Genomic DNA, 25,636 nt, shown 5'->3' on the forward strand with positions numbered 1-25,636 from the left:
CTGTGGAACCCCATGTAATGCCTCTTAGAGTTTCTGTACTATATTGTTAGTAGTTGGTCAGTTTTGCTACTGTTTTCATCAGGTGTTCTCTGTATGTAAGCGTTTTCTCTCTAGAGAAACCACAAGGTATTTCATGTATTCATTGTGTTTCAATATTCAAGTGCCATCTCCTCGACGGATGTTGACAATCATCGTAGCTATTCGGACTTTAGAGACGACTGCTTTCTCTTCCGAGTAGTTTCAATAGTTCTTTATTAAAATACATTCATAATTCCTTGTTTACCAGTTTTTTGTTGATATGATAAATGATACTTCAGTTTTTGTAGTACTTGTAGTATATGTCAATTTCTTAAAGTATTCGCTAAAGATGGATAGATCAATTATTGTGAGAGTGATTTCTGTAGTTTCTAAGAAACGGAGGCTTGTTGAAAGGATCCAGTCGTCAGCATATCCAAACTTGCGAGATTCGGTTGCAAGCATGTCAGTAATATAGAAGCTGAAAAATAACGGAGCAAGTACAGAACCCTGGGGAAGGCCATTATTAAGTTTTATCTGTCTGCTTATTCCATTATTTCCCATTATTACCTGAAAGTTCTGTTTGTCAGTCTATTGTCTAATTATTATCTTTCTGCAGGGGATAATACGGGCCAGTTTATATATTAATCCCTGTCTCCAAAAATTATCATATGCTGCTGTTAGAGCTATAAATGCCATGGTTGTTTTTTGCTTCTTTTGAAAACTAGCTTCTATAAAAGTTGTTAGTGACAAGACTTGGTACATACAGCTTCGATGAGAACAAAAGCCTGTTTGTTCATTGGTGATTTATGTTCGAGTATCCTGTGACTAATTCTGTTGAGAAGAGACTTTTGGTAGAATCTTGGTAGTATGTGTTCGATCTCGTATAGCTCTGGATAGAGATTCTATATGGGAGGCAACCTTGTTAGTCCTTTCTGGATTCCAGTTGGTTAGCTCCTCCAATTTTTCGCAACAGGCTGCCGGCTTGATTTTTTTAGTCAAGGTTTTCGGCAGTCGAAAGAAACTTTCGAGAAACTGTGCGTATAAGTGTTCATATGTTTCAGTCCATCCAAGCACATATTCTGCCATTATTATACCATCCCTAGACGATGGAAAAAGGAAACCATTCTCTAGCGTTTATTACTGCACTTACAAATCTCTCGTAATTCTTACTGATTGGTGGGATCCAGCTTAAGGTGTGGTCTAGTTATTCAGAAAACTTCCTTCAGTTCACTTTTCTAATATTCTATCTGCAAGGACACTTCTCGCAGTTGTTACTGTTCTATTGTGGTATCTTTTGAGACAAAGCCTAGATTTGGGTTATATTGTGTTTTGCTCTCCGGACCATTCGACCAGTGCTTCCTATTTTCATCATTCGTGGTATACTTCCACATTTCATGGTGGTTGCGGAAACACAACCGTCACTTCGTCACAAAACTTGATCACTCTGTACATTTTCATCTAACTACATTTTTGATATTTGTTGTTTCAGATTGGCGTACGAACAGCGTATTTCGAGCTAACAAATTCACAGGAGGCGACGTCAGAGTGATACAAAGAACCCTTTCTCAACCTTTCGACATCAAAATTTTACACCCCAGCCGACAACCAACAGATGGCGTTAATCCTTGTGGAACCAACAACGGTGGATGCTCTCACTTGTGTTTGATACACTTCAACAAGACGTATAAATGTGACTGTCCCCATATCATGCGACTAAGCGAAGACAACAAGACCTGTGTCGTTAACGATAAAGTTCTTTTGATAGCAAAAACTAACGAAATCAGAGGAGTAGACATCTTACAACCCTACTATCATACTATACCGACTATAAGCATTCCACAAGTTGTTAGTCCTGTTCAAATTGAATACCTTTCCCGAAATCGTACTCTGTACTTTGCAGATTTTCATATCAACGAAATAAAAAGAACTAGTTTAACACATGGGCCTTCAGAAACACTGTTAGACACAGGACTACAGAATCCTTCAGGTCTGGCACTCGATTGGATCTCCGATCTGCTCTATGTATCATCAAAAGTCGGCATCATGGCATCGAACCTTAAAGGGGAGTTTATAACAAAGATAGTAGATAATATCAACGTATTGTCTGTGTGTGTTGATCCTCCTAGAGGCAACCTATATTGGATATCTTCGGTAAATGATACAGAATCTGTAGAGACCAGCGCCATGGATGGATCGTCAAGAAAAACCATCGTTCCTAATCTTAAGCCCAGTTCGAAGAGCCTGACTCTTGATATTAAATCATCTAAATTGTTCTGGGTTAGTGACCTGGAAGTCTACTATAGTAACCTAGATGGTAGTGAAGTACAAAAGTTAAACCTGTCGAAACAAGTATCTGTATCAGCTATTACAGTTTACCACGACAAACTTTACTATGCAGATGACAACGACCAATCTGTTCACTCAGTGGATAAATTAACAGGAACAAATGATTTGATCCTACGAAACAGCACTGGTGGAGTACTATCCTTGAGAATATACGACCCCAGTGAGCAACAGGGGGCACATCCTTGCCAGAACAAAAGATCAGGCTGTCAGCATTTATGTATTCCTACATCTTCCACAAAATTTACCTGCAAATGTGCCACAGGCTACAACCCAGATCCGAATAATTCGTTTAAATGTATAGGAATGGAAGAATTCTTGTTTTATTCGATAAACTGGGAACTTCAGGGGCTATCTCTAGATGGGAAAAATGATACACAAGTTTTGGGTCCGATTTCAAGAATCTCCAGTGCTACAACAATCGACTTTGTAGCTGCTGATGATTTTGTGTTTTGGGCTGATAGTGATCACGGAACTGTGAGCAGAGTTAAAAGAGACGGTACTGATAGAAGTTTTGTTTTAGAGCAACCAGAAATGCTAGAGAATATACTCGTCGACTGGCTAACGGGTATAGCGATTGATTGGATCGCCAAAAATATTTATTGGTGCGATTCGAAGAGAGGTACCATTGAAGTAGCTAGATTGGATGGTTCTAAACAAAATGTTTTATTTTCGTATGAAATAGGGAAACCAAATTCGTTAGCTGTAGATCCGATTAGAGGATATTTAGTACGGGCTGGCGGATCTAAATTAGAGATAGCAACTATGGATGGACAGAACAGAAGACTCTTAGTTGGCGATGCTAAATCTATTTCTGACGTAGCTTTTGACTCGGACAACGAATTTGTTTACTTCACTGATATACAGGCAAACACCATCGAAAGAGTGAGCTATGATGGGCAAAAGAGATCTGTAATGCTTAATCAGTCGTTAGAAAATCCTATAGCTTTAACTGTATATAATAACAAAGTCTACTGGTTGGACACTACGTACGACAGAGGAAGTATATCTACAGCTTCTGCTTCTAATATGTCAGACTACAAGGTACTGTTAAGTGATCTTGGAGATTCCTTGAAAGACATTCAAATATTTTCTAAAAAGAAACAATCTGGTACTAACCCCTGTGCTAAAAATAATGGAGATTGTGAGCAGTTGTGTTTGTTCAACGGTACTCATCCAGTGTGCGTCTGTTCTCACGGTAGAATTACCGCAGATGGAAAAACTTGTGAACCTTTTGAAAGTTTCGTAATGTATTCCAGAGTAATCAGCATCGACTCTATACAAATGATAGGAGACAAGAATCTTCAGAATTCACCACAGCCAACTATCAAAAATAACACTATGTTAAAGAACGCTATTGGCTTGTCGTTCAGCTACAAACATCAACGATTGTTCTATTCTGATATTCAGAAAGGTTCCATCAATGCCGTATACTTCAACGGCAGTGATCATAGAATCATAGTGGAACGACAAGGTTCTGTAGAAGGCTTAGCTTACGAACAGGTCTATAATTCTCTATATTGGACTTGCAATAACGACGCTACCATTAATAGAGTGAACTTGACAGGCCAAATTAAAAACGCCAGTGCTGTAGAAACGATAGTGCGCATGCGGGCTCAAGATAAACCACGTGGCATCGCTGTTGACAGTTGTGGCAGTAGAGTATATTGGTCCAATTGGAATCCGCAGCAACCCACAATAGAAAGAGCGTTTTTGACAGGCTACGGAAGAGAAAGTATCATTAAAACCGATATTCGAATGCCCAATGCTATTACTTTAGACCACAAGGCGCAGAAACTGTATTGGGGTGATGCACGATTGGATAAAATTGAAAGATGTGAATATGATGGCACTAAAAGAGTTGTATTAGCTAAAGTTACACCACAACATCCTTTTGCTTTGGCAGTTTATGGTGACTTCATATACTGGACCGACTGGATGCTGCATGCAGTCATAAGAGCAGATAAGTTCACGGGACAGTACATCGTTTTGCTCAGAAGAGACGTAGCCAGACCTATGGGTATAGTCACAGTAGCTAACGATACGGAGGACTGTTTTTCAAATCCGTGTTTGATCCAAAACGGATTCTGTGAAGAGATATGCGGATTGTCAGCCTCTGGTCAAGTAGAATGTTCGTGTGAAGAGGGTCGAGTGCTTTCCGAACAAGGCCGATGTCATGCCAAAATTTTGACCAACTGTACAAACGATGGTGACTCTTTCAGATGTTCAGATGGTGGTTGTGTCCCTTTCCATCTCACTTGCGATGGGATACCACATTGTGCTGATAGATCCGACGAAGAACCTGGGTATTGTGGGTACCGTAGCTGTCCTTTGGGCTGGTTTCCGTGCCAAAATAAAATGTGTATTTCGCTAAACTTGACTTGCAACGGAGTGGATGATTGCGGGGATTCTACTGATGAACAGAATTGTTCTTGTCCAGAAGAGACGCATTTCCGATGTAAAAATGGGGAATGTTTGGATATAGCGCACAGGTGCGATAATGAACCAGACTGCCAAGATAAAACTGATGAAATTGGATGTGAAATGCCGAATTGTACGGAAAAGCATGGCAAAGACTTCGTCAATTGCAAGTTTACTACAACCTGTATTCATAAAGACTGGTTTTGTGACGGCGATGACGATTGCTGGGACAATTCTGACGAGCACAATTGCACAGTTTCGAGACCAAATTGCGACAAAGATCAATTTCAGTGCCTTAATGGCGCCTGTATCGACTTGAGATTAAGATGTAATGGAGTAGCTGACTGTTTAGACGACGACAATAGCGGCATCGCTCTAGACGAGATAAGTTGTGGAACTAACAACCAATGTCGATACGATCAGTTCATGTGCGAGAACGGTTCCACTTGTATACCTATATCGTGGCGTTGCAACGGTATTCCTGATTGTTTGGATCAGAGCGATGAAGAGAATTGCCACAAACATTGCCGTAGCGACCAGTTCCAGTGCACTAACAATGAATGTATTCCGAAATCATGGCAATGCGATGGGAATCCAGACTGTAACGATCAATCCGATGAAAGCACGCATTGTCAAACGACAACTTGTGCTAAATACGAGTTCAGATGTAATGCTACCGGCAGGTGTATTCCAATGTCTTGGGTTTGCGATGGCGAGGCTGATTGTCCTGATAATGCCGATGAACACATGTTGCAGGTAAGCTTTCGTTTTTTTCTCTCTTTTTATTAGCTACCTATTTTGCTCACAACTATTATTAACGTGGCTGCATTCTGAAGTATACAGTGATGAGTGCGTTAATAACCGGCAAAATAACGGAAAGGACGGAAAACATAATACGTTGTGGAATAAAAAGAGATGAAACTGGTAGAGGTGGTAAATTATCAATAGAAACCTATAAATTTACATTATATTGATAGTTTGCCACCTTTAGACATATCGGAGTTATAGGGGCAGTTGCCAAACTCCTCCGATACATCTAAAGATGGAAAACTATCAATACAGGGTGTTTGGTAAGGAATGGGCCATAGCTTAACCTTAGATTGCTGAGCTTAAAATAGGTCGATTTAAGCTAACTTACCTTAGTACGAAAGTTGATAATAACCGAAATACAGGGTGTCAAAGTTAAACTTTTATTTTATTTATTCTTGAATATATCCTGACAGGTATGGGATAATAACACGAAATTTGGTAAGTAGGAGTTTTTTGGGACAAGAAATCTAAATTCGCCACCAAAAATTATGTACTATCCAGAGGGCGCCACATACGCCTTTCAACGCTCATTTAATAGGTTCAATTTTGTTATTACTCACTCTATAAACATTTTTAATAAAAACTTTTATTCTCTTAATATCTTTACGTAAAAAATGTATACTAGATTCATCTCGATAAATTCAACCGTTTTTGAGATAAACGCATTTTAAGTCTGCGAGGCAACATACTTTTTTTGCATAATATCATTGTAGTTACACCCGAAAAATAACTTAAAACCAGAAAAATTTACAAAAATGTATCGCAAATTTCTTTAAATGGAATTTGCGATGCAATGATATAAATATGAGAACTGGCACTTTTGGCACTTATGGTTTTAAGTTAAAGTTAAATTGAAAGTTATTGCAAAATAAAGGTCTCTGGGATAAACAAATAGAATAACTCTTAAACTAATTAATGGATCGGTCTCAAATTTTGTGGGTTTGTTAAGTACCCCAATACCCAACTTTGGGTGATACACTAAAGTGTTAAGGAAGGTTTAGTAAAAGTTATTAACAAATAACGATTTTCACTTATTTTGCAGTTTGCGTAGCAACAAATTAACTTTTTAATTTTCAAAAATCGGCATTTGGAAGGTTTTTCAATGTTCTAAAAAACTAAATTTTGTAATTTTATGTCAACTATTTAGCTTTTGAATGGGGTGCAAAAAATCGAAAAAATCGCGATTTTTGCACTAAATTGTTAATAATTAAAAAACGGACGCGAACTCTAGGCAGGAAACAGGTAGGTTTTCTTCCTATAGGTCTACAATAACTAAAAAAGTAGTCAGCTATGCTTTTCATGAGCATTTTTCAGTGCGTCACAAATGATAGAAAAAAAGGTAAGTCCGTGATAATATACATTTTTGTAACATTTATTCTAACATGACATTTTAGTTAAATCTGACAGTTGTCAAATTTTATTTGCAGTTTGGCATAAAAACAAATCAATTGTGTTTACTGCATTTATAAAATGGTATTTTCTTTGATTTGTATAGTCTTATAAATTGTACAGATTATATTCGTAGATATATATAATTCGTAAATAATTTTTTTTTCGATTATAGCGCCATCTATTGCCAACTAGAATAAATGTTATAAATGTCACCAACGAAATGTAATCACCGACGTGCGTTTTTTTCTGTCACATACAATTTAATGCGTTAGAAAGAAATCAAAAAACTGTGACGCACTGAAAGATCCTCGTGAGAAAAAGCATACATCTTTGAGTGTTCCGAACATGGCCTATTTCTAGCTTATTTCCCTGGAGTACTCGGCATAGTAAACTTATCAATATCATTTAAGTTTACTGGGCCGAGACCTGATGATGCTTTGCATATTCTAGTAAGCGAAACCGGTCGCCTGGGGTAAATTAAAAGTGATTGTTAGTCGATTTGTTTATTTCAATTTACTTGGTCATTATTATTGAAAATTACCTTTGGTTTTTAGGATTGCAAATTCGTCAGTTGCAACACCAACCAATTCCGATGCTCAGACGGGCAATGCATAGGCAAAATCTACTACTGCGACGGCGACAGAGACTGCACGGATGGTTCAGACGAACCGCACGATTGCTTCAAAACCTGTGAGTCGGACGAATTCCGGTGCGAGAACGACAAGTGCATTCCCGAAGTCGCCAAATGCGATGGAAAAGACGATTGTGGGGACGGAAGTGACGAAACGTCGTGCGAACCAAAAAGCGATGACTATTATTGCAAAGAAAAGGGATGGTTCTATTGCGACAACGGTGTTTGTATCAACGAAACGCTTTTATGTAACAGCGAGAATAACTGTGGTGACTTTTCGGATGAAAACAAATGTAGTAAGTATATGTTTCTATTAAAATTGCCTTCATTCACTTTTCTCTAGGTCCATATTCTACTTTTTGTTGAATTTGAAAAAATGAGCAGAATGAACTTTAGCGTTTTCTTATAGGGTTTTACATGGAGATAAAGGCCGTTCTCTTATTGCTTCTTTATTTAATACGTAGCTGTTATTTTAAATTAATGTTACTAGTCTAAACCCTCCCTGGTATTATCCGATAACTATATTTTCTTCATTAATCTTTTCCTAATAATGTTTATAAATAGGAGCGCTATTCCATTGTTCCGGCATTTCCTCCTTTTGCCAAACTGCTAATGTCAAGCGGAATATTCTTTCTTTCAGTCTTGCACCACTTTCCGTAAAGATCTCAGCTGGTATACCTCTTTCTTCTGCTCTTTTGTTAGCCCTTTTTCCTGTCCTTTTGTTTTTAGGTTTCTTATAATTGGTTTAACTCCATTCAATTTCATTTGGTTCCTCACACAACACCTCATCATCTTCTTGACAATTCTCATTTCCCTATAGTTCCTCTTGTTGGTCTGTATTTAACACACCTTCGAAGTATTCCGCGCATCTTTTTAATTTTTTTGTAGTTTCTTATACAAGTAAACCTTCTTTCTTTGTAGTATTCTTTTTAGTTTCTCTGAATTTCTTAATAGTGCAGGCCCTGGAAGTATTTGAGTATGCAAAACCTGAGGACCGGCAACTATGTTCGGATTCTTTTACTTGAGACTTTGAACAATGAAAAATTGAATCTTGCCGGAATCTTGTTACCCTCTCCCACCCCCCATGTTATGGGCAGATAAAAAGCGATTTTTCGCAAAAAAACATTTTTTTGTATTGTTTGGGCCATTCTAAGCAAAAAATGTTCTTACAAGTTTTTTCGTAAAATGCATAGTTTTCGAGATAAACGCGGTTAAACTTTAAAAAATGGAAAAATTGCAATTTTTGAATCCGAATAACTTTTGATTGAAAAATAAAATAGCACATGTCAAATTACGCTTGCAGCATTTGAAAGTTAAAGTCAAATTATACCGGCTTTGATTATTTGCATTGCTAAAAATCAATTTTTTTATTGTTAAACAAAGCTATAAACAAAACAGTGTTTGAGCGTTTTGTCGCATGCCCGCACCGCGTCAAGGAAGTCCTACTAGGCTAGCGGCAGGCACCCCCAAAATGAACAGGTACTGACCACGGAGAGGTGAATGGCCAATTTTAGACAGACTGTATATTTTTGACGGTGCTGAAAACGAAAATGAGATTTATTTTGAATTTCATGTGGCGGAACATTGTCAAAATCGCAATTTTACCCTAAAAATAAAAAAAAAATCATGTTTTTGCGTTTACCTCGCTACAACTCTGTTCAATTTTAACATTTTTTTTATGAAATTTTTGACGTATATAGCTCCAACATTTCTGAAGATAGCAGTACGTGTTTCAAGCTTTACTTCTTATTTTGATAAAGGTTATAAATTTTTCAAAGGAAAAGGTGCGGATTTGTGCATTGCAAAGTTTAATCGCTAAAGTTGAGTGACGAAATGTAAAATTTAGCCTCTTAATCACAGTTATGTTAAAATAGAGAGTACAAAGAAGTTTTCTGGAAAATTTTAGATCAAAATGTTTTATAGAAAAAAAAATAGTGCAACTTTTATTATCGACATTAGAAATCCCAATACAACGGTTATTTTTCGAGATTACTGACCATGGGTGGTGAATGGCTAATTTTGGTCTTAAATTATGGTTTTGACGGTGCTGACAACGAAAATGAAATTTATTTTAAATTTTAGGTGGGGGAATATTGTCAAAATGCCAATTTTACCATAAAAATAAAAAAAAGTGAAATCACGTTTTTTTTTGCGTTTAACTCGCTACAACTCTGGTCCATTTTAATATTTTTTTTCTAAGTTTTGTACATTATATGTTGCTCACTTTTTTGAAGACAACGGTATCTGTTTTAAGATTTTAGTCTTATTCTAGTAAAAGTTATGAATTTTTAAAGTACAAGGTCCAGATTCGTGAATTGCAAAGTTTAATCGCAAAAGTTGAGTGGCAAAATTTTAAATTTATCTTATTAATTACGTTTATGTTAAAAACTAGCGTACAAAGAAGTTTTCTGGAAAGTTTTAGTTCCAAATGTTTAATAGAAAAAAAAATGGCGCAACTTTTAATATAGACGTTATACACCCCCAAAATAACGCCTATTTTTCGAGATACTGACCATGGGCGGTGAATGGCTAATTCTGGTCTTATTTTATGTTTTAGATGGTGCTGACAGTAAAAAAGAGGTTTATTTTGAATTTTATGTGAGGGAACATTGTCAAAATTGCAATTATAACCTAAAGATGAAAAAAAAGTGAAGTCACGAATTTTTACGTTTAACTCGCTACAACTCTGTTTCATTTTACTATTTTTTTCTAAAATTTCTACAGAATATATTTTTCACCTTTGTGAAGATAATGAAAACAACTGTAGTCTTTCAGTATTTTATGTTAAAAGTTGCACCATTTGTTTTCTATAAAGCATTTTGATCCAAAACTTTCCAGAAAACTTCTTTGTACTCATGTTTTATTTTTGAATTTGATTTAAAATCTATATTTCAAATTTTGTCAGTCAAATTTTGCGATTAAACTTTGCAATTCACGAATCTGCACCTTGTACTTTAAAATATTCATAACTTTTACTAGAATAAGACTAAAAGTTTAAAGCAAAAACCATTGTCTTCAAAAAGGTGAGCGATATATAGTGTATTATACAAACTTTAGAAAAAAATATTAAAACGGACCAGAATTGTAGCGAGCTAAACGCAAGAAAACGTGATTTCATTTTTTTTTATTTTCAGGGTAGAATTGCAATTTTGACAATATTCCTCTACCTCAAATTTAAAATTTCATTTTCGTTTTCATCACGGTCAAAAACATAATCTAAGATCAAAATTAGCCATTCACCACCCATGGTCAGTATATCGAAAAATAAGCGTTATATTGGGGATTTCTAATGTCGACATTAAAAGTTGCATTATTTTTTTTTCTATAAAACATTTGGATCTAAAACTTACCAAAAAACTTCTTTGTACTCTCTGTTTTAACATAAACGTGGTTAAGAAGCTAAATTTTAAACTTCGTCAGACAACTTTTGCGATTAAACTTTGCAATGCACAAATCCGCACCTTTTCCTTTGAAAAATTCATAATCTTTATTAGGATAAGAGTAAAAGCTTGAAACAGGTACCGTTGTCTTCAGAAATGTTAGAGCTATATACTGTAAAAACTTGAGAAAAAAATATTAACATGGAACAGAGTTGTAGCGAGGTAAACGCAAAAAAACGTGATTTTATTTCTTTTTATTTTTGAGGTAAAATTGCGATTTTGACCATGTTCCCCCACATGAAATTCAAAATAAACCTCATTTTCGTTTTCAGCACCATCCAAAACATACAGTATGACTAAAATTGGCCATTCACCTCTCCGTGATCAGTATCTCGTGAAATAAGTGTTTTTTTGGGGGTGATCCGCTCGTCTATACCTGGTCGGTTCCGTTCAAAACGCGACAAAACGCTCAAACACTGTTTGCTTATAGTTTTGTTTACCAGTAAAAAAAATTAATTTTTAGCAATGCAAATAATCAAAACCGGTAAAATTTGACTTAAACTTTTAAATGCTGCAAGCAGAATTGCTATTTTATTTGTGAATCAAAAGTTATTCTGGCTCAAAAATTGCAATTTTTCGTTTTTTTTTTAAGTTTAATCGTGTTTATCTCGAAAACTATGCATTTTACGAAAAAACTTAAAAGAACATTTTTTGCTTAGAATGACCCAAAAAATACAAAAAAATGTTTTTTGCGAAAAATCGCTTTTTATCTGCCCTTAACATAGGGGGTGCGAGGGGGTAACAAGACACCATCGCACCTTCCGGCAAGGTTCCCTTTTCCATTATTCAAGGTCTCAGGTATAAAAGAATCCGAACATAGTTGCCGGTTCTCAGGTTTTGCATACTCAAATACTTCCAGAGCCCGCGCCCGTCCGCGCCAGTGGTCCAAAAACCCGAAAAGATGGCCAAAATATGAAAGCGTTTTTTGATTGGCATGAAATTAGGCATCCAGGGGTTTTTGAGGTCGCTAATTATGAATCCGAAATCTAAATTGCAAAAACAAAATGGCGGATGTAATATGGCGGGTTTATGTATTTTAGATATATGTAATACCGTCGAAATTTGATATCCGGGGGTTTTTGAGGTTGTTGATTACGAATCCGAAATAGAAATTTCAAAAAACAAAATGGCGGATGCAATCCGCCAATTTTTTATTCCAACGTTAAATTCGATTATTAATCATATGAGAGTCAAAACTAATTTTTACTTTATTTTTCAACAATACTGTACCTGATCCTTTTATCTACGATTTTACCCTACGATACTGAAATAACTAAAGATCTACAGTCATAACAACTACCTGAATGCTGCGGCATGAACTGTTTATTCTGCGTTGTTAACGATTCATATTGAAACTCATAGCGCAGAGCGCTTGTACAAAAAATCCTCGCAAAACCAAAGGAGCAGATAGTAGCAGCTAATTGTTTTTTAATCTTAAAGAGAGAAATATAAGCTAAAAGATGATTGAAGTAACATCTTGGATTCGATGGAATACATAACTATTTGGCTATCTGAAAATTTCATTTTTTCAAAATATATACTTTCTTATTACTTAACTTCAACTTAAAATCTACTAAATATAACACATATACAAATATTTTAATATTATCGGCTTTTATTAAAGATGGCTCCACGAATATCCTCCATTTTGCAGAATTGAATTTGCGCACTTCGTTTTCGAGATACACGTACAAGACTGTGCGTATAAAATATTCGTTATTCTTAACTGCGCTTCTGTTCCATACGAAGGTCAACTTTGAACTGAACTGGAAATTCAGATATAGGAGATATAACTCTAGGGTTGCCAATACTGAATAGGGAATTTAATTCTCTTTTAGAAAATGTAATAATATTCTCGAAACGTTGAATTTTTTTTTTTACTTTTGGCCAGCTTTTCGGGATTTTGGACCACTGTGGCCCGGTCTAAAACTTCTATTTAAAACTCCGGCTTTTTCAATGCTTTTCAATTGTTTTTCTAACTGTTTTCTTTTCTTCCTTCTGCAAATTAATTTAACTTCTCTTCCTCTAGTTTTTTAGGTAGGCCTTATATCTTTGTACTTTTGCCCTGTTCCTTCTTGCCAAAGCATTTCTACATTCTTCATTGAACCAGTCTTGACGTCTCTTTCGTCTGAGAGCTCTCTAAGATTTTGAAGCTTGTTCCTAGGTTTGACAAACTATACGTATCTAATTATGTCAATTGTCTTATCGCAGGAATCAACGAGTGCACAGCCTCACCGCCTCCATGTGCCCAAACATGTATCGACAAACCGGTCGGATACGAATGCCGGTGTGAGCAAGGCTTTAAAGTAAGCCCGAAAGATCCCCATCATTGTGAAGATATCGACGAATGCGAACAGAAACCTTGCAGCCAGATCTGCAGGAATACCAGGGGCTCGTACCATTGTAGTTGCAACGAAAATTATGTTTTGAGTTTTGACAAGCATTCCTGTAGGGCCAATTCCAGTGTCAAAGTCAACCTTATATTGGCGAATAGGTAAGTTCACAAATCATTTTTAGCCATATCCTGTGTTTAAACTAGGAGGAGTAAACTCAAAAGACATATTCACACCCAATAATGTCACTAGAAAAATCACCAGATTAATCATTTTTTTTTGTTGACCATGTCGGCCTTGGCCGGTAATCCAGTAATCAGTATTGGCGATGTTAAGTCACAATGATGACCTCTTGTGGGTTTCGGCGGAACTAAAATGAGGGTCTTTTTCGTTTTATTGGCCTGCTATAATAGGGATTTTTAATGTCAAATCGTTGTCAAAATAGTTGTCAGTATTTTCGTAAATCAATATAATTAATAAGTTTTAATACAAAAGATTTTATTAAAAGCTTACAAACCTTTTATCAAAAGTCTTCTTATGTGTCTGTTGTGTTGCAGAATATTTGGAGTATATTTAGAACGAACACGTTCTTTAAAAGACACGTTTGTAAGCTTTTAATTAAATCTTTTGTATTAAAATTTATTAACTATATTGATTTTCGAAAATACTGACAACGATTTGACATTAAAAACCGGCCAATAAAACGAAAAAGACCCTCATTTTAGTTCCGCCGAAATCCAAGAGAGGTCGTCATTGTGACTTAACATCGCCAATTGGACAACTTATAAGACTAATAACACTAATACGTCGCTAAAGTGTTCTAATATATAAATTCAGAATAAAAATCTAAAAATATGTAAATATATAAATAAACAAGCTGAAAATACGAGCATTATCATAACGAAAACTTTGTTTATTTACGTATTTTAATTCATAATATGGAAAATTGCTATTATGAAAAGTAATTTAGAATTAATAATTATGTTTTAATGTGCAATTATATCATTCTAATTTAAATGTTATGAACTATAAAGGTAGTTTACTCTTGATCGAAATTCATATTTTTTATATACCTCGTATAAAATTAATAAAATTTTATATATGATGGTTGCATCATAAATGTTAGAACATGAAGAGCTTTTTATGAAGAATAACTTTTCTTCGTCAAATTAAAAATAAAAGAGTTATAAATGAAAATGTTGTTGGTATCCATAATTTGAGAAAAATTTTCAAATATTTTTTTCCATTAGAAGGATGCACATATCAGACCATAATTTTTTATTCCAAACAACATTTCATATAGTCGGTTCGCTAAACTCAGACACAACTAGCTAGTGATTTTAGTCAGTAATTTTGCCAATTTGGCAAAAAAAAATTACTAAATAGTTAATAATTACTAAATAATTAATAATTTTGCCAATTTTGGCAAAACTGGCAAAAAACTAAAAAATTACCTACTAAAATCACTAGCCAGTTGTGTCTGAGTTTAGCGAACCGACTATAATAACAATTTTCATTTCATAACAAATGGAACAGTCTTCAAAAGAAAAATCTTCAAATATTTTTTTCCATTAGAAGGATGTAATTGCACATATCAGACCATAATTTTTTATACCAAACAATATTATTTCATATACTGCCGGTTCGCTAAACTTAGACACAGCCGGCTAGTGATTTTAGTCAATAATTTTGCCAATTGGGCAAAAAAAAATATTACTAATTAGTTAATAATTACTAAATAATTGCAAAAAACAAAAAAAATACCTACTAAAATCACTAGCCAGCTGTGTCGAGTTTAGCGAACCGACTATATTTTAATTTCATAGCGAATGGAACCGTCCATTTATCATAAAGGGGAGGCCGTATACTCGTATAAACCTTTTTAAAGCTGTTAATAAATTATTGTTTTTAAAATATACTCAAATTGTATTTTTGAACATCTTATTTATTTTATATAAGTAATAATTAAATTCACTATCAAATGTCATTGATGTTTTATTAATACTTAATTTAAAATTTAGTTTGACATTCACGAAGTGTCAGACTCAAATGTAAATAACCTATGCTTTGCTTAAAAAATCGAGATTAAAAAACTAGCCTACTTAATAGCAACGATTTCAGCTGGACGTGTAGTGTGTCGGCAGAAAATAAAACGATTGTGACGTCACATTTGACGTTAGAAATATCGAAATGCCGTTTTCAGATTTGGATTCAGAAGAAAAAACTACATAGGAATCCATCGATAAATCTGATCTGAGTATTGCAGGATCGGCAACGCAATAACACATACACTTTTGCGAATTTATAAACGAAATGTTTTCGTTGAAAAAAGGAATAACGCAGAAAGCACAAAAATTCGCCGATATAACTTAATTAACTTATGAATTTTAAAAGTCAATAGTGTCAAAATTTCATAAATATCAATAGTGTCAAAATTTCATAAATGTCAATAGTGTCAGAGTTTCATAATTTAGTGAAGTACACTTGACTGCGGTTGGACCAATTACAATCACGCATTGCAGAGCGGTAAATAATTTGAATTGCTCCTCCTACTTTAAAATTGAGATAAAGATATTTGTTTTTTCAAGTCGTAAAATTGTATAGCCTTGATGTCGAAAAAATATATTTGAGACAAGTTGAGAATTGGCTTGAATATTTATAGAGAAGATCATTTTCATAATATTAATTTACATTTTTATCGCGCGTGTACTATACAGGGTGCGCCAAACCTCTGGTCTTCTTTGATTACGGCTAAACTATGAGATATACAAAAACATGTTTATAACAAAACTAATGTGTATCAAAGAGGTCTATAATTTAAAATTATTTTCAATTATACAGGGTGAGTCAGAACGACGGTATGAACTAAAGTTGTATTTTTTAAATGGAACAGCCTGTATATTAAATCATTTTTGAATATATTATTTAAAAATATGAAAAATTTGTATAAGGTCTTATAGGCCTAAAGTTATTAATTTTCATAATATTTACATCTTTATTGAGAAAAATGGTAATATTTATAGGGTTGTGGATTATGTTTCCAAGGAAATAAAAATTTAGGTGATAGGTCAAAGTTTTTAAAATACAGTGTTATTTTTAAATAATTTAATATTTTTTACTTTTAGCCATAAAATATACAGTGTGATCACTATTTGCAAATACAAAATCTTCTCATTTTTTTTAAATGGGACACCCTGTATATTAGTTTTGCGTTTGGTAGTAAATATTACAACCTTTCTTTTGGTATAAGGTTGTATGTACCTAGCATGTTTCGTTTTGTAGATACAGGGTGTCCCGGAAAATAGTGCGTTCCTTTAAGGTATGGAGAGAATACACAATTTGGAACAAAAAAGTCCTATACCATTTTTTTCTAAAGTTAGCCGTTTCCAAAAAAAAGTTAACATTGTTTTCCATATACCTGTATTTTAATGTTTGGAAATTTTAATAAACTGGCAACATCGTACGCACTACGGAATAATAACATAAATAAGAACTCGTTTGTGATTGTGATTAACAGTATTTAAAATAATCCAACCTAATAGTAGGTAATACTTACGTATTTACTATTTGTTTACTAAAATTATTTTCTTTTGAAATGTATTGAAATACCTATTGCATAATTTTAAACGAATTACACATCTTTAACATAAAAACACATCTTTTAACTAAACTAGTATTATGTATTTAGTAAGGTTTAAATGGGTTGAATGCTGAGTATTGCTGAGGGCTTTAACTGAATTACATAGTTTTAATAGTTTACAGTGGAACTTAAATACACCAGATAATGTCTCAGTAATTTGTTTACTTGTGAACTGAAATAACTAAGTTGTACTTACTTGAAAATAATTAATATACCGAATAGATGTTTCAAGTAACCTTTCACAAACACCATTCATAGGTAATAACATAATAGGTAATACACTCACTATTCGAAAACATTTTCGGCATTGACACTAAACAGGATTCTTTAAAACTATCTGTTTACTATCATCTTTTATCTATTTACATGGGACTGTCTATGCTTAAATTTGCGTACCGCACATAGTTGTCAGATTTAAATTTGAATACCGAAATACATTTTAATTTTTTGGTCAAACGGTTGCATTTAGAAAAAAATGTTATAAGAGTTTTTTGTTCTACATGGTGCCTTCTACCTATACCTTTAAGGAACGCACTATTTTCCGGGACACCCTGTATTTTAAAAAAACTATAGATTTTACGTTTTTACGGATTTTTTATTTAAAAATTTTTTTGCAAAAAAAATAATTATAATCTGGTTTTAGAAACATACACTAAAATATAAAATATGAAAATAAAAACGTAATTAAAGATTAAAATAAATCGTAAACTAGTATAGTTATACAATTCAATTGAATTTAATAACTTTAAATTATTTTACAAAAAATATTTTACCTTCTTATCAATGAATACATAAATTAGTTACTAAATTAAATAAACAACCAAATTTTAAATCAATCGTAGTAATTCTTCTACCGCAGCAACTGTCCTGTACCAAATTAATTGTTAGTTATATTGTATTTACGAGTAAGATCAGTTAATAACTTTTTAATTTACCTACATCTTGAGAACGTATAAAGTATGCTTTGAAACAAATGAACGTTATGGAAGTATATTAAGAAGTAAATAGTATCTATGTACCTACTCGTGTCACAAAAGCTGGTAATAATTTCTAATGGTTTCGCCCAAAACAAAAGTCATATCCAAAAATTTTTCGGTTAAAAAATTAAAATTTAAAATATAAAAAATTGTTACAAAAATTTCAACTACAAAAGTATTACCAGTTTTTGTGACACCAGTAAATACTATTTATATTAATAAACTAGATGACCCGGTGAACTTCGTTGCACCTTAGATAGTGTGTCATAATTTGATAATGTGTCATAATTTTACTCAAAATCAACTGCTCGAAAATGAATTGCTCGACATAAAAATTGACTAAAATACAAATTCCTCGAATTAAAAATAAAATTATGTCTAAATATTTATTCACAATAATGCAAAATTTGTAGGTATGTATATAAGAAAAGGTACATTTAATAGGACAATTATATGATATTCGGAAATTAGAAAAAAATTAGACGGAAAGGTACATTTAATAGGACAAATTATGTGAAATTCGTATTTTGTTCAATTTGAGTTCAAAAGTTAAACTGTTGCACTTTTCTTTTATAAAATTTCCCGCTCGTTCTTCTTCTGTGCTCAGAATTTTTCTACTGCTTACGGTTCGCTATTTCGGAAACGGACGGCGCTAGAGACAAAAAAATAGTTCCATTATGTTCGGAATTCAGTAGGGAGTATGCGCTAACACAGACGGAACGGCGTACGTCGACTGAACCCCCGCTAAAATGTCGAAAGCGACGCATCCCTTACTATACTTTGATGCAGTGAAACACACCAGGCGCTCTTAAAATTTTCGTTGCAGCGGCGTTACCGCGACCCATCCTAGAAACCATATCTCGCCCTAATGTCGCCAATCGGTTTTACGACTTCGACGGCATATCATAAATGCGTGTATCGTGGTATAACACAGACGTTTGAGCTGTTTTCTAGCGAATTTTGTTGTGAGTGTTGCCAAAGCTTGTTTAATGATGGAAATTACAGACTTGAACTATATTTTGCCTTGAATTTTTTACTTCCATATCAAATTATTTTTATATGGGACTCATTTTATTTTTAACTTTTTTTCTTATAGCTTAAAGAGCAACTTAATTAGGTACAATATTTCTATCTGGAAAAAAAGTAATCTACTAAAAATAAATTATTTTTCAAATTTTACACAATACAGTTTATACTAATAACTTATATATAATTTTATTTGATGTCTAGGTATGTAAAATAGTTCTCCAGTTCTCTAGTTCTCCACTATATCCTATTTTTCGCCTTTCCTTTCCAGTGTGTAATTTTCATCGATACTATTATATTCCTGAAACTTTTTTGCAGTCCTAGTCTACCTCGTCCCTAGTCCCAACTGGTCTTCTTAGCAGTACCATCTTTGGCATTCTTTCCTTATCCATCCCCTCAAAATGACCTGCCCATCTGATTCTTTATGACTTTGTTTATCTTGTTATACTTGGTTCCTTGTAATGCATCCTTAATTCTTGATTGCTGCTTCTATGCCAGCCGTCTTCCGTATCTGTATTATTTTCCCTGAAAATAGCTCTCAGTACGTTCCGTTCTCAACTCTTTATCATTTCTCCTTCTGTTTTATTTAGCACCCATGTCTCACATCCGGCAGGTGACTGTTGCTCTTATTACGGTTTTGTATATTCTGGTTTTCGTCTTTCTCGATAAGTACTGTGCCTTTAATTTGAATAATTTTTTTGTTAATAATAATTTGTGAAACATCACTATTTCCCAATAAATTGGGTATAATAGAGGGGCATCAATTTAACACCTCTATTTGCTCAGTGGCGTACCATTGAATGGACAGCCTCTTAGCGTTATAAATAGTTTTTCTTAGGTGATATGCTTTCCCTCATAATGGTGTTATTTCTTGAAAACGGCTCTTTTATACTTACTAATAACTCCTGAAAATATTTTTTAGACATTCTTGTAAAATTAAAAAGCTTTTCTGGGCCTTTATTATATTAATTTCGTTATATAATGTGTAACAAAATTCCTTATAATTTCGTTCCTTTATGATGGGATGTATCCAATATCTGTGTTTCTTTTTTTCTTTAATATAAGATAAAATAAACTTGCATTTATTACAAAAGACAAATCGTCATAACTTTCAGATATCGTATCGTCACGTATCGTACAGCAGCCAACACGCGACTAAATTTGGCAACTACAAACCTCCACCAAAAGCATCCGCCAAAATTTCGATTATACCAGATTTGCGCCTCCGCCAAAATTTGATTGTTATACCAGAGATCTGGTCCTTCGGCAAAATTTTAAAATATTTTTTGTACATTAAAAATAGTAATCGTAAAGTTAAAAACTTTATATTTTCACGGATTTTAGTACAATTTTCGCTCATTCGTTTCGTGTGCTTAGTGTTGTCTCTAGTGCTCTCGTGTTATCCTACGGCCTCGTTTTGCTATCTCGGAAACTAATTGAGCTAGAGAGACGATTTATACGCCGTTTTTTTCGCAATTAATCCCTGCCAAATTTCATGAAAATCGGTCAAGCGGTTTCGGAGGAGTACGGTAACAAAGCCTGCGAATTAGAATTTTATATATATAGATAATTTGGATGATACATTTAACATTCATTTGTTTCAAAGCATACTTTATAATAATTTTTATATTCTCAAGATGTATGTAAGTAAATTTAAAAGGTAAATTAAAAGTTTAACTAAATACAATTTAACTAACAATTAATTTGGTACAGGAAAGTTGCTGTAGTAGAAAAATTACTACGGTTGATTTAAAATTTGGTTGTTTATTTAATTTAGTAACTAATTTATGCATTCATTAATATGGTAAAATATTTTTTGTAAAATAATTTAAAGTTATTAAATTCAATTGAGTTGTACTAGCATACGATTTATTTTAATCTTTAATTATGTTTTTATTTTCATATTTTATATTTTAATGTATGTCTCTAAAACCAGATTATAATTATTTTTTTTGTAAAAAAAATTTTAAATAAAAAATCCGCAAACACGTAAAATCTATAGTTTTTTTAAAATATCTACAAAACGAAACATGCTAGGTAGATACAACCTTATACCAAAAGAAAGGTTGTAATATTTACTACAAAACGCAAAACTAATAAACAGGGTGACCCATTTAAAAGAATGAGAAAATTTTGTATTTGCAAATAGTGATCACACTGTATATTTTATGGCTAAAAGTAAAAAATATTAAATTATTTAAAAATAACACTATATTTTAAAAACTTTGACCTATCACGTAAATTTTTATTTCCTTGGAAACATAATCCACAACCCTATAAATATTACCATTTTTCTCAATAAAAATGTAAATATTTCGAAAATTATTAACTTTAGGCCTATAAGACCTTATACAAATTTTTCATATTTTTAAATAATATATTCAAAAATGATTTAATATACAGGGTGTTCCATTTAAAAAAATACAACTTTGGTTCATACCGTCGTTCTGTCTCACCCTGTATAATTGAAAATAATTTTTAAATTATAGACCTCTTTGATACACATTAGTTTTGTTATAAACATTTTTTTGTATATCTCATAGTTTAGCCGTAATCAAAGAAGACCAGAGGTTTGGCGCACCCTGTATAGACGTCTTAGCGAATGTATCATATAATCTGTCACAAACAGCAGACTTAAAAAGCTACACCGCATTTAGTACAAATATCTGCAGTTGGTTATTCCATTTTTTTTTCTTATTTAGTGTCCATTCGTATGTACACTGTACGTTATATTGTCTTCTAATATCTTCACTCCTTTTTCGATCTCTCAGTGTATTTCCCATAATTCTTCTCAGTATTTTCATCTCTGCTGTTTTCAGTAGTCTTTGTGTGGTGGCTGTATTGAGTCTTATTTCTGATCTATATGTCATTATTGGTCTTGCACTGGCTTTATATTATTCTTCTATTGGACTTCATCTCAGTGTTAATGGGATGGGTACGTAGTTTCTGTTCCAATGCTATTCAAATGTCATTCATTTTTTTCGAATTCTGAGAAAACTAATAAGTATTTTTGAAAAATTTAAACGCAGAATGAAAGATTACGTTATTAGCGAGGGTCGAAAGTCCCTGAGAACTTTATATGTTTATTTAATAAGTTACAGGGGTGAAAAACAAACAGAAAATTTAGTGTGATTTTTAATTTCAAATATCTCGTTCAAAATAAACTTTTTATTTATTCTAAGGGACTTTCGGCCCTAGGTAATAATTTAGTCTTTCATTCTGCGTTTAAATTTTTCAAAAATAGTTATTGGTTTTTTCAGGATTCGAAAAAAATGAACACAATGTCCGTGGTAATATTTTCCAAATCTATCTTTGTCTTACAACGCACTCAGTCGAATAGAATATTATCAGTCAGACAGTGACAATAAGTGACAATTTTAAATATTTGACATGGCATCGGGAATATTTTAAGTTGTTGATTAAATATAGACAAGGCGAAAACGGCGGGTCCTTTGGGAAAAGTATTCCCATGAGATTTTTTTGCATAATCACATTCGTGCGATATCCCAGAATAAGGTTCAAGAAGTCGCCCACGTGAAAAGTGGGCCAAATTTTTTTTAACAATTTTTTTTAATCAAATTGCAAAAATCAATATTTTTGGCCCGGGCAATTTTTTTGTAGGTGTTTTTGGACCATTCTGGATAAAAAAGGTCTCTTATAATTTTTCTCTAAAGTTGATCGTTTTCGAGTTATAAGCAATTTAAAATTGAAAAAAACGAATGGCGATTTTCAAGGCTTAATAACTCGGTTAAAAGTTATTATTATGAAAGTCAGAAAGTGACTAAATCAAAGTTTAATGCCCCCCCCCCCCCCCTACAAGATCCCGAAGAAATTTTTGTCATTATTTTATTACTAAGCTGTTATTTTTAAGTAATAATATTGAGCGCCATGCACGTGGTAGCCGGCCATAAATGCTGAGTGCGAGAGAGATGCCACTCCGGCAGTCCAATTGTGCATCTTACTTCCACTCACATTTACGGCCGGCTACCACGTGCATGGCGCTCATTATTATTACTTAAAAATAACAGCTTAGTAATAAAACAATGACAAAAATTTCTTCAGGATCTTGTAGGGGGGGCATTAAACTTTGATTTAGTCACTTTCTGACTTTCATAATAATAACTTTTAACCGAGTTATTAAGCCTTGAATATCTCCATTTTTCGTTTTTTTCAATTTTAAATTGCTTATAACTCGAAAACGATCAACTTTAGAGAAAAATTATAAGAGACTTTTTATCCAGAATGGTCCAAAAAACCTACAAAAAAATTGTCCGGGCCAAAAATATTGATTTTTGCAATTTGATGCAATTTGATGAAAAAATTGTTAAAAAAAATTTGGCCCACTTTTCACGTGGGCGACTTCTTGAACCTTATTCTGGGATGTCTCACGAATGTAATTATGCAAAAAAATCTCATGGGATATATTGATACCTATATAGTGTATTTGATAAAAATAATTGATTTAAGACGTGAACTTGTATTATTTGTGGAAGATCCAAGCAGATAATACATCAGGATAATATATTCTGTGATCCAAGTATTTTGTTGTTAAAGATGTTCAAAATTTTAAGCATTTCATATTAACAATATATTATTAAAACATCACTTTAACACTTTTCCTCTTTTCTTGATTGAGTATTAGTTTTTGTTGTACATATAAATTATTACAATCACTGAATAAATAGTTAGTGAAAAAATTATCACATTTATTAACTGAATTAATAATTTGCAATTATACAAATAACAGTTATCCAAGAACATTCAAAAGCATCTCTTTAAGTTAATGATGGCATTTTCAAGTAGAATGACATTCTAGTAATGTTTACATATGAATACCAGTGTGAATTTTACTACACGTAATTTGCCGTGTAAAGACAGAAAAAGTAGGGATAGCCGTAAAATATTTGCGAATTATGGACCGATGACCTTAAGTCAGCGATTCTCAATCTGTGGTACATGTACCACTGGTGGTACAATTCATTATTTGCGGTGGTACATAAAACACAAAAAAATTAAAATACTAGTACTTAATAAGTCTTGATAATACACTCTAAAAATACAGGGTGTAACAAAAATACAGGTCATAAATTAAATCACATATTCTGGAACCAAAAATAGTTCGATTGAACCTAACTAACCCTAGCACAAATATGCACACAAAAAAAGTTACAGCCCTTTGAAGTTACAAAATAAAAATCGATTTTTTCCAATATATCGAAAACTATTTGAGTTTTCTGATTGAAAACGAACATGTGGCATTATTATGACAGAAAAATCTTAAAAAAAATTCTGCACCTCATAAAAATTTTATGGGGGTTTTGTTCCTTTAAACCCCCCAAACTTTTGTGTGCGTTCCAATTAAATTATCATTGTGGCACCATTAGTTAAACTAATGTTTTTAAAACTTTTTTGCCCCTTAGTAATTTTTCTAACTAGTTTTTATCGAAATATTTTGAATATTTGTCAAATCCACCACATATTTGTATACTGTTAAGTACGATTATAGAGACCCTATACTAATATGAAAATTTATTTATAAATTACAGATTTTATAAGTATATTTTGAACCATATTAAAAAAGAAGCCACATCTCGATAAAAAGGTGCCTTATCGGAAAAATACTAAGAGGCAAAAAAGTTTTAAAGACACTGTTTTCAACTAATGGTACCGCAATAATAGTTAAATTGGAACGTACACAAACATTTGGGGGGTGTAAAGGCACAAAATCTCCATAAAATTGTTATATTAACATATTAAAAAAGAAGCCGCATCTCGATTAAAACTGGTATATCTAAAAAATACTAAGAGGCAAAAAAGTTTCAAAAACATTGTGTTTAACTAACGGTACCACAATAATAATTTAATTGGAACGTACATAAAAGTTTGGGGGGGGGGGTTTAAGGGAACAAAACCCCCATAAAATTGTTATGGGGTGCACAAATGTCACTATAATTTCTTTTTAAGATGTCCCTGCCATAGTCATGCCACATGTCCATTTTCATTAAGAAATCTCCAATAGTTCGATATATTGGAAAAATCGATTTTCATTTTGTAACTTCAAAGGGCTGTAACTTTTTTTGTGTGCATATTTGTACTAGGGTAAGTTAGGTTCAATCGAACTATTTTTGGTTCCAGAACATGTGATTTAATTTATGACCTGTATTTTTGTTACACCCTGTATATGTGGTACCAAAAATAATAAAAAGAACTGTAGGTGGTACATGACTCAAAAAGTTTGAGAACCGCTGCCTTAAGTCAATTAGATATAGAAATGCTGGTCTATTATACTCTAGTCATTTCTCAGTAATTTGTTTTATGACGAATATTGCATCTGTACACGATCTTCCAGTACGAGTACTTTGTTGTTTATCTGCCAAACTTATCCTCTGGTGATTCATTAGTTCTTGTAAAATTTTAGTTGTAAGTGTTAGAGTAGTGTCTAACAAATTGATACCTCTGTAGTTTTCTGACTGTTTTTATCTCTGAATAGTAAAATTAGTTTGCTCGTTCTCCATTCTTCCGGTATTTTATAATTTTGTTAATTAATGTTGTTAATTGAAGACACAAGTGCATGAAGGGTCTATGTGACATTTGCAAGTTATTGA

General features: G+C 33.1%; 1 protein-coding gene across 2 annotated transcripts in view; it reads left to right on the plus strand.

Moving 5' to 3' along the window:
* LOC114327547 (prolow-density lipoprotein receptor-related protein 1) overlaps positions 1 to 25,636 on the plus strand; it is a 222,777-nt gene that overhangs the window by 132,910 nt on the left and 64,231 nt on the right. For both annotated transcript variants that reach the window (XM_050648833.1, XM_050648834.1), the window contains exons 17-19: positions 1,508 to 5,538; positions 7,539 to 7,911; positions 13,267 to 13,549. In XM_050648833.1, coding sequence (XP_050504790.1) covers positions 1,508 to 5,538; positions 7,539 to 7,911; positions 13,267 to 13,549 — 4,687 coding nt within the window. The remainder of the gene's footprint in view (positions 1 to 1,507; positions 5,539 to 7,538; positions 7,912 to 13,266; positions 13,550 to 25,636) is intronic.

The sequence above is a fragment of the Diabrotica virgifera genome, chromosome 4, assembly GCF_917563875.1.
Source record: "Diabrotica virgifera virgifera chromosome 4, PGI_DIABVI_V3a".
NCBI classification, from domain to species: Eukaryota; Metazoa; Arthropoda; class Insecta; order Coleoptera; family Chrysomelidae; genus Diabrotica; species Diabrotica virgifera.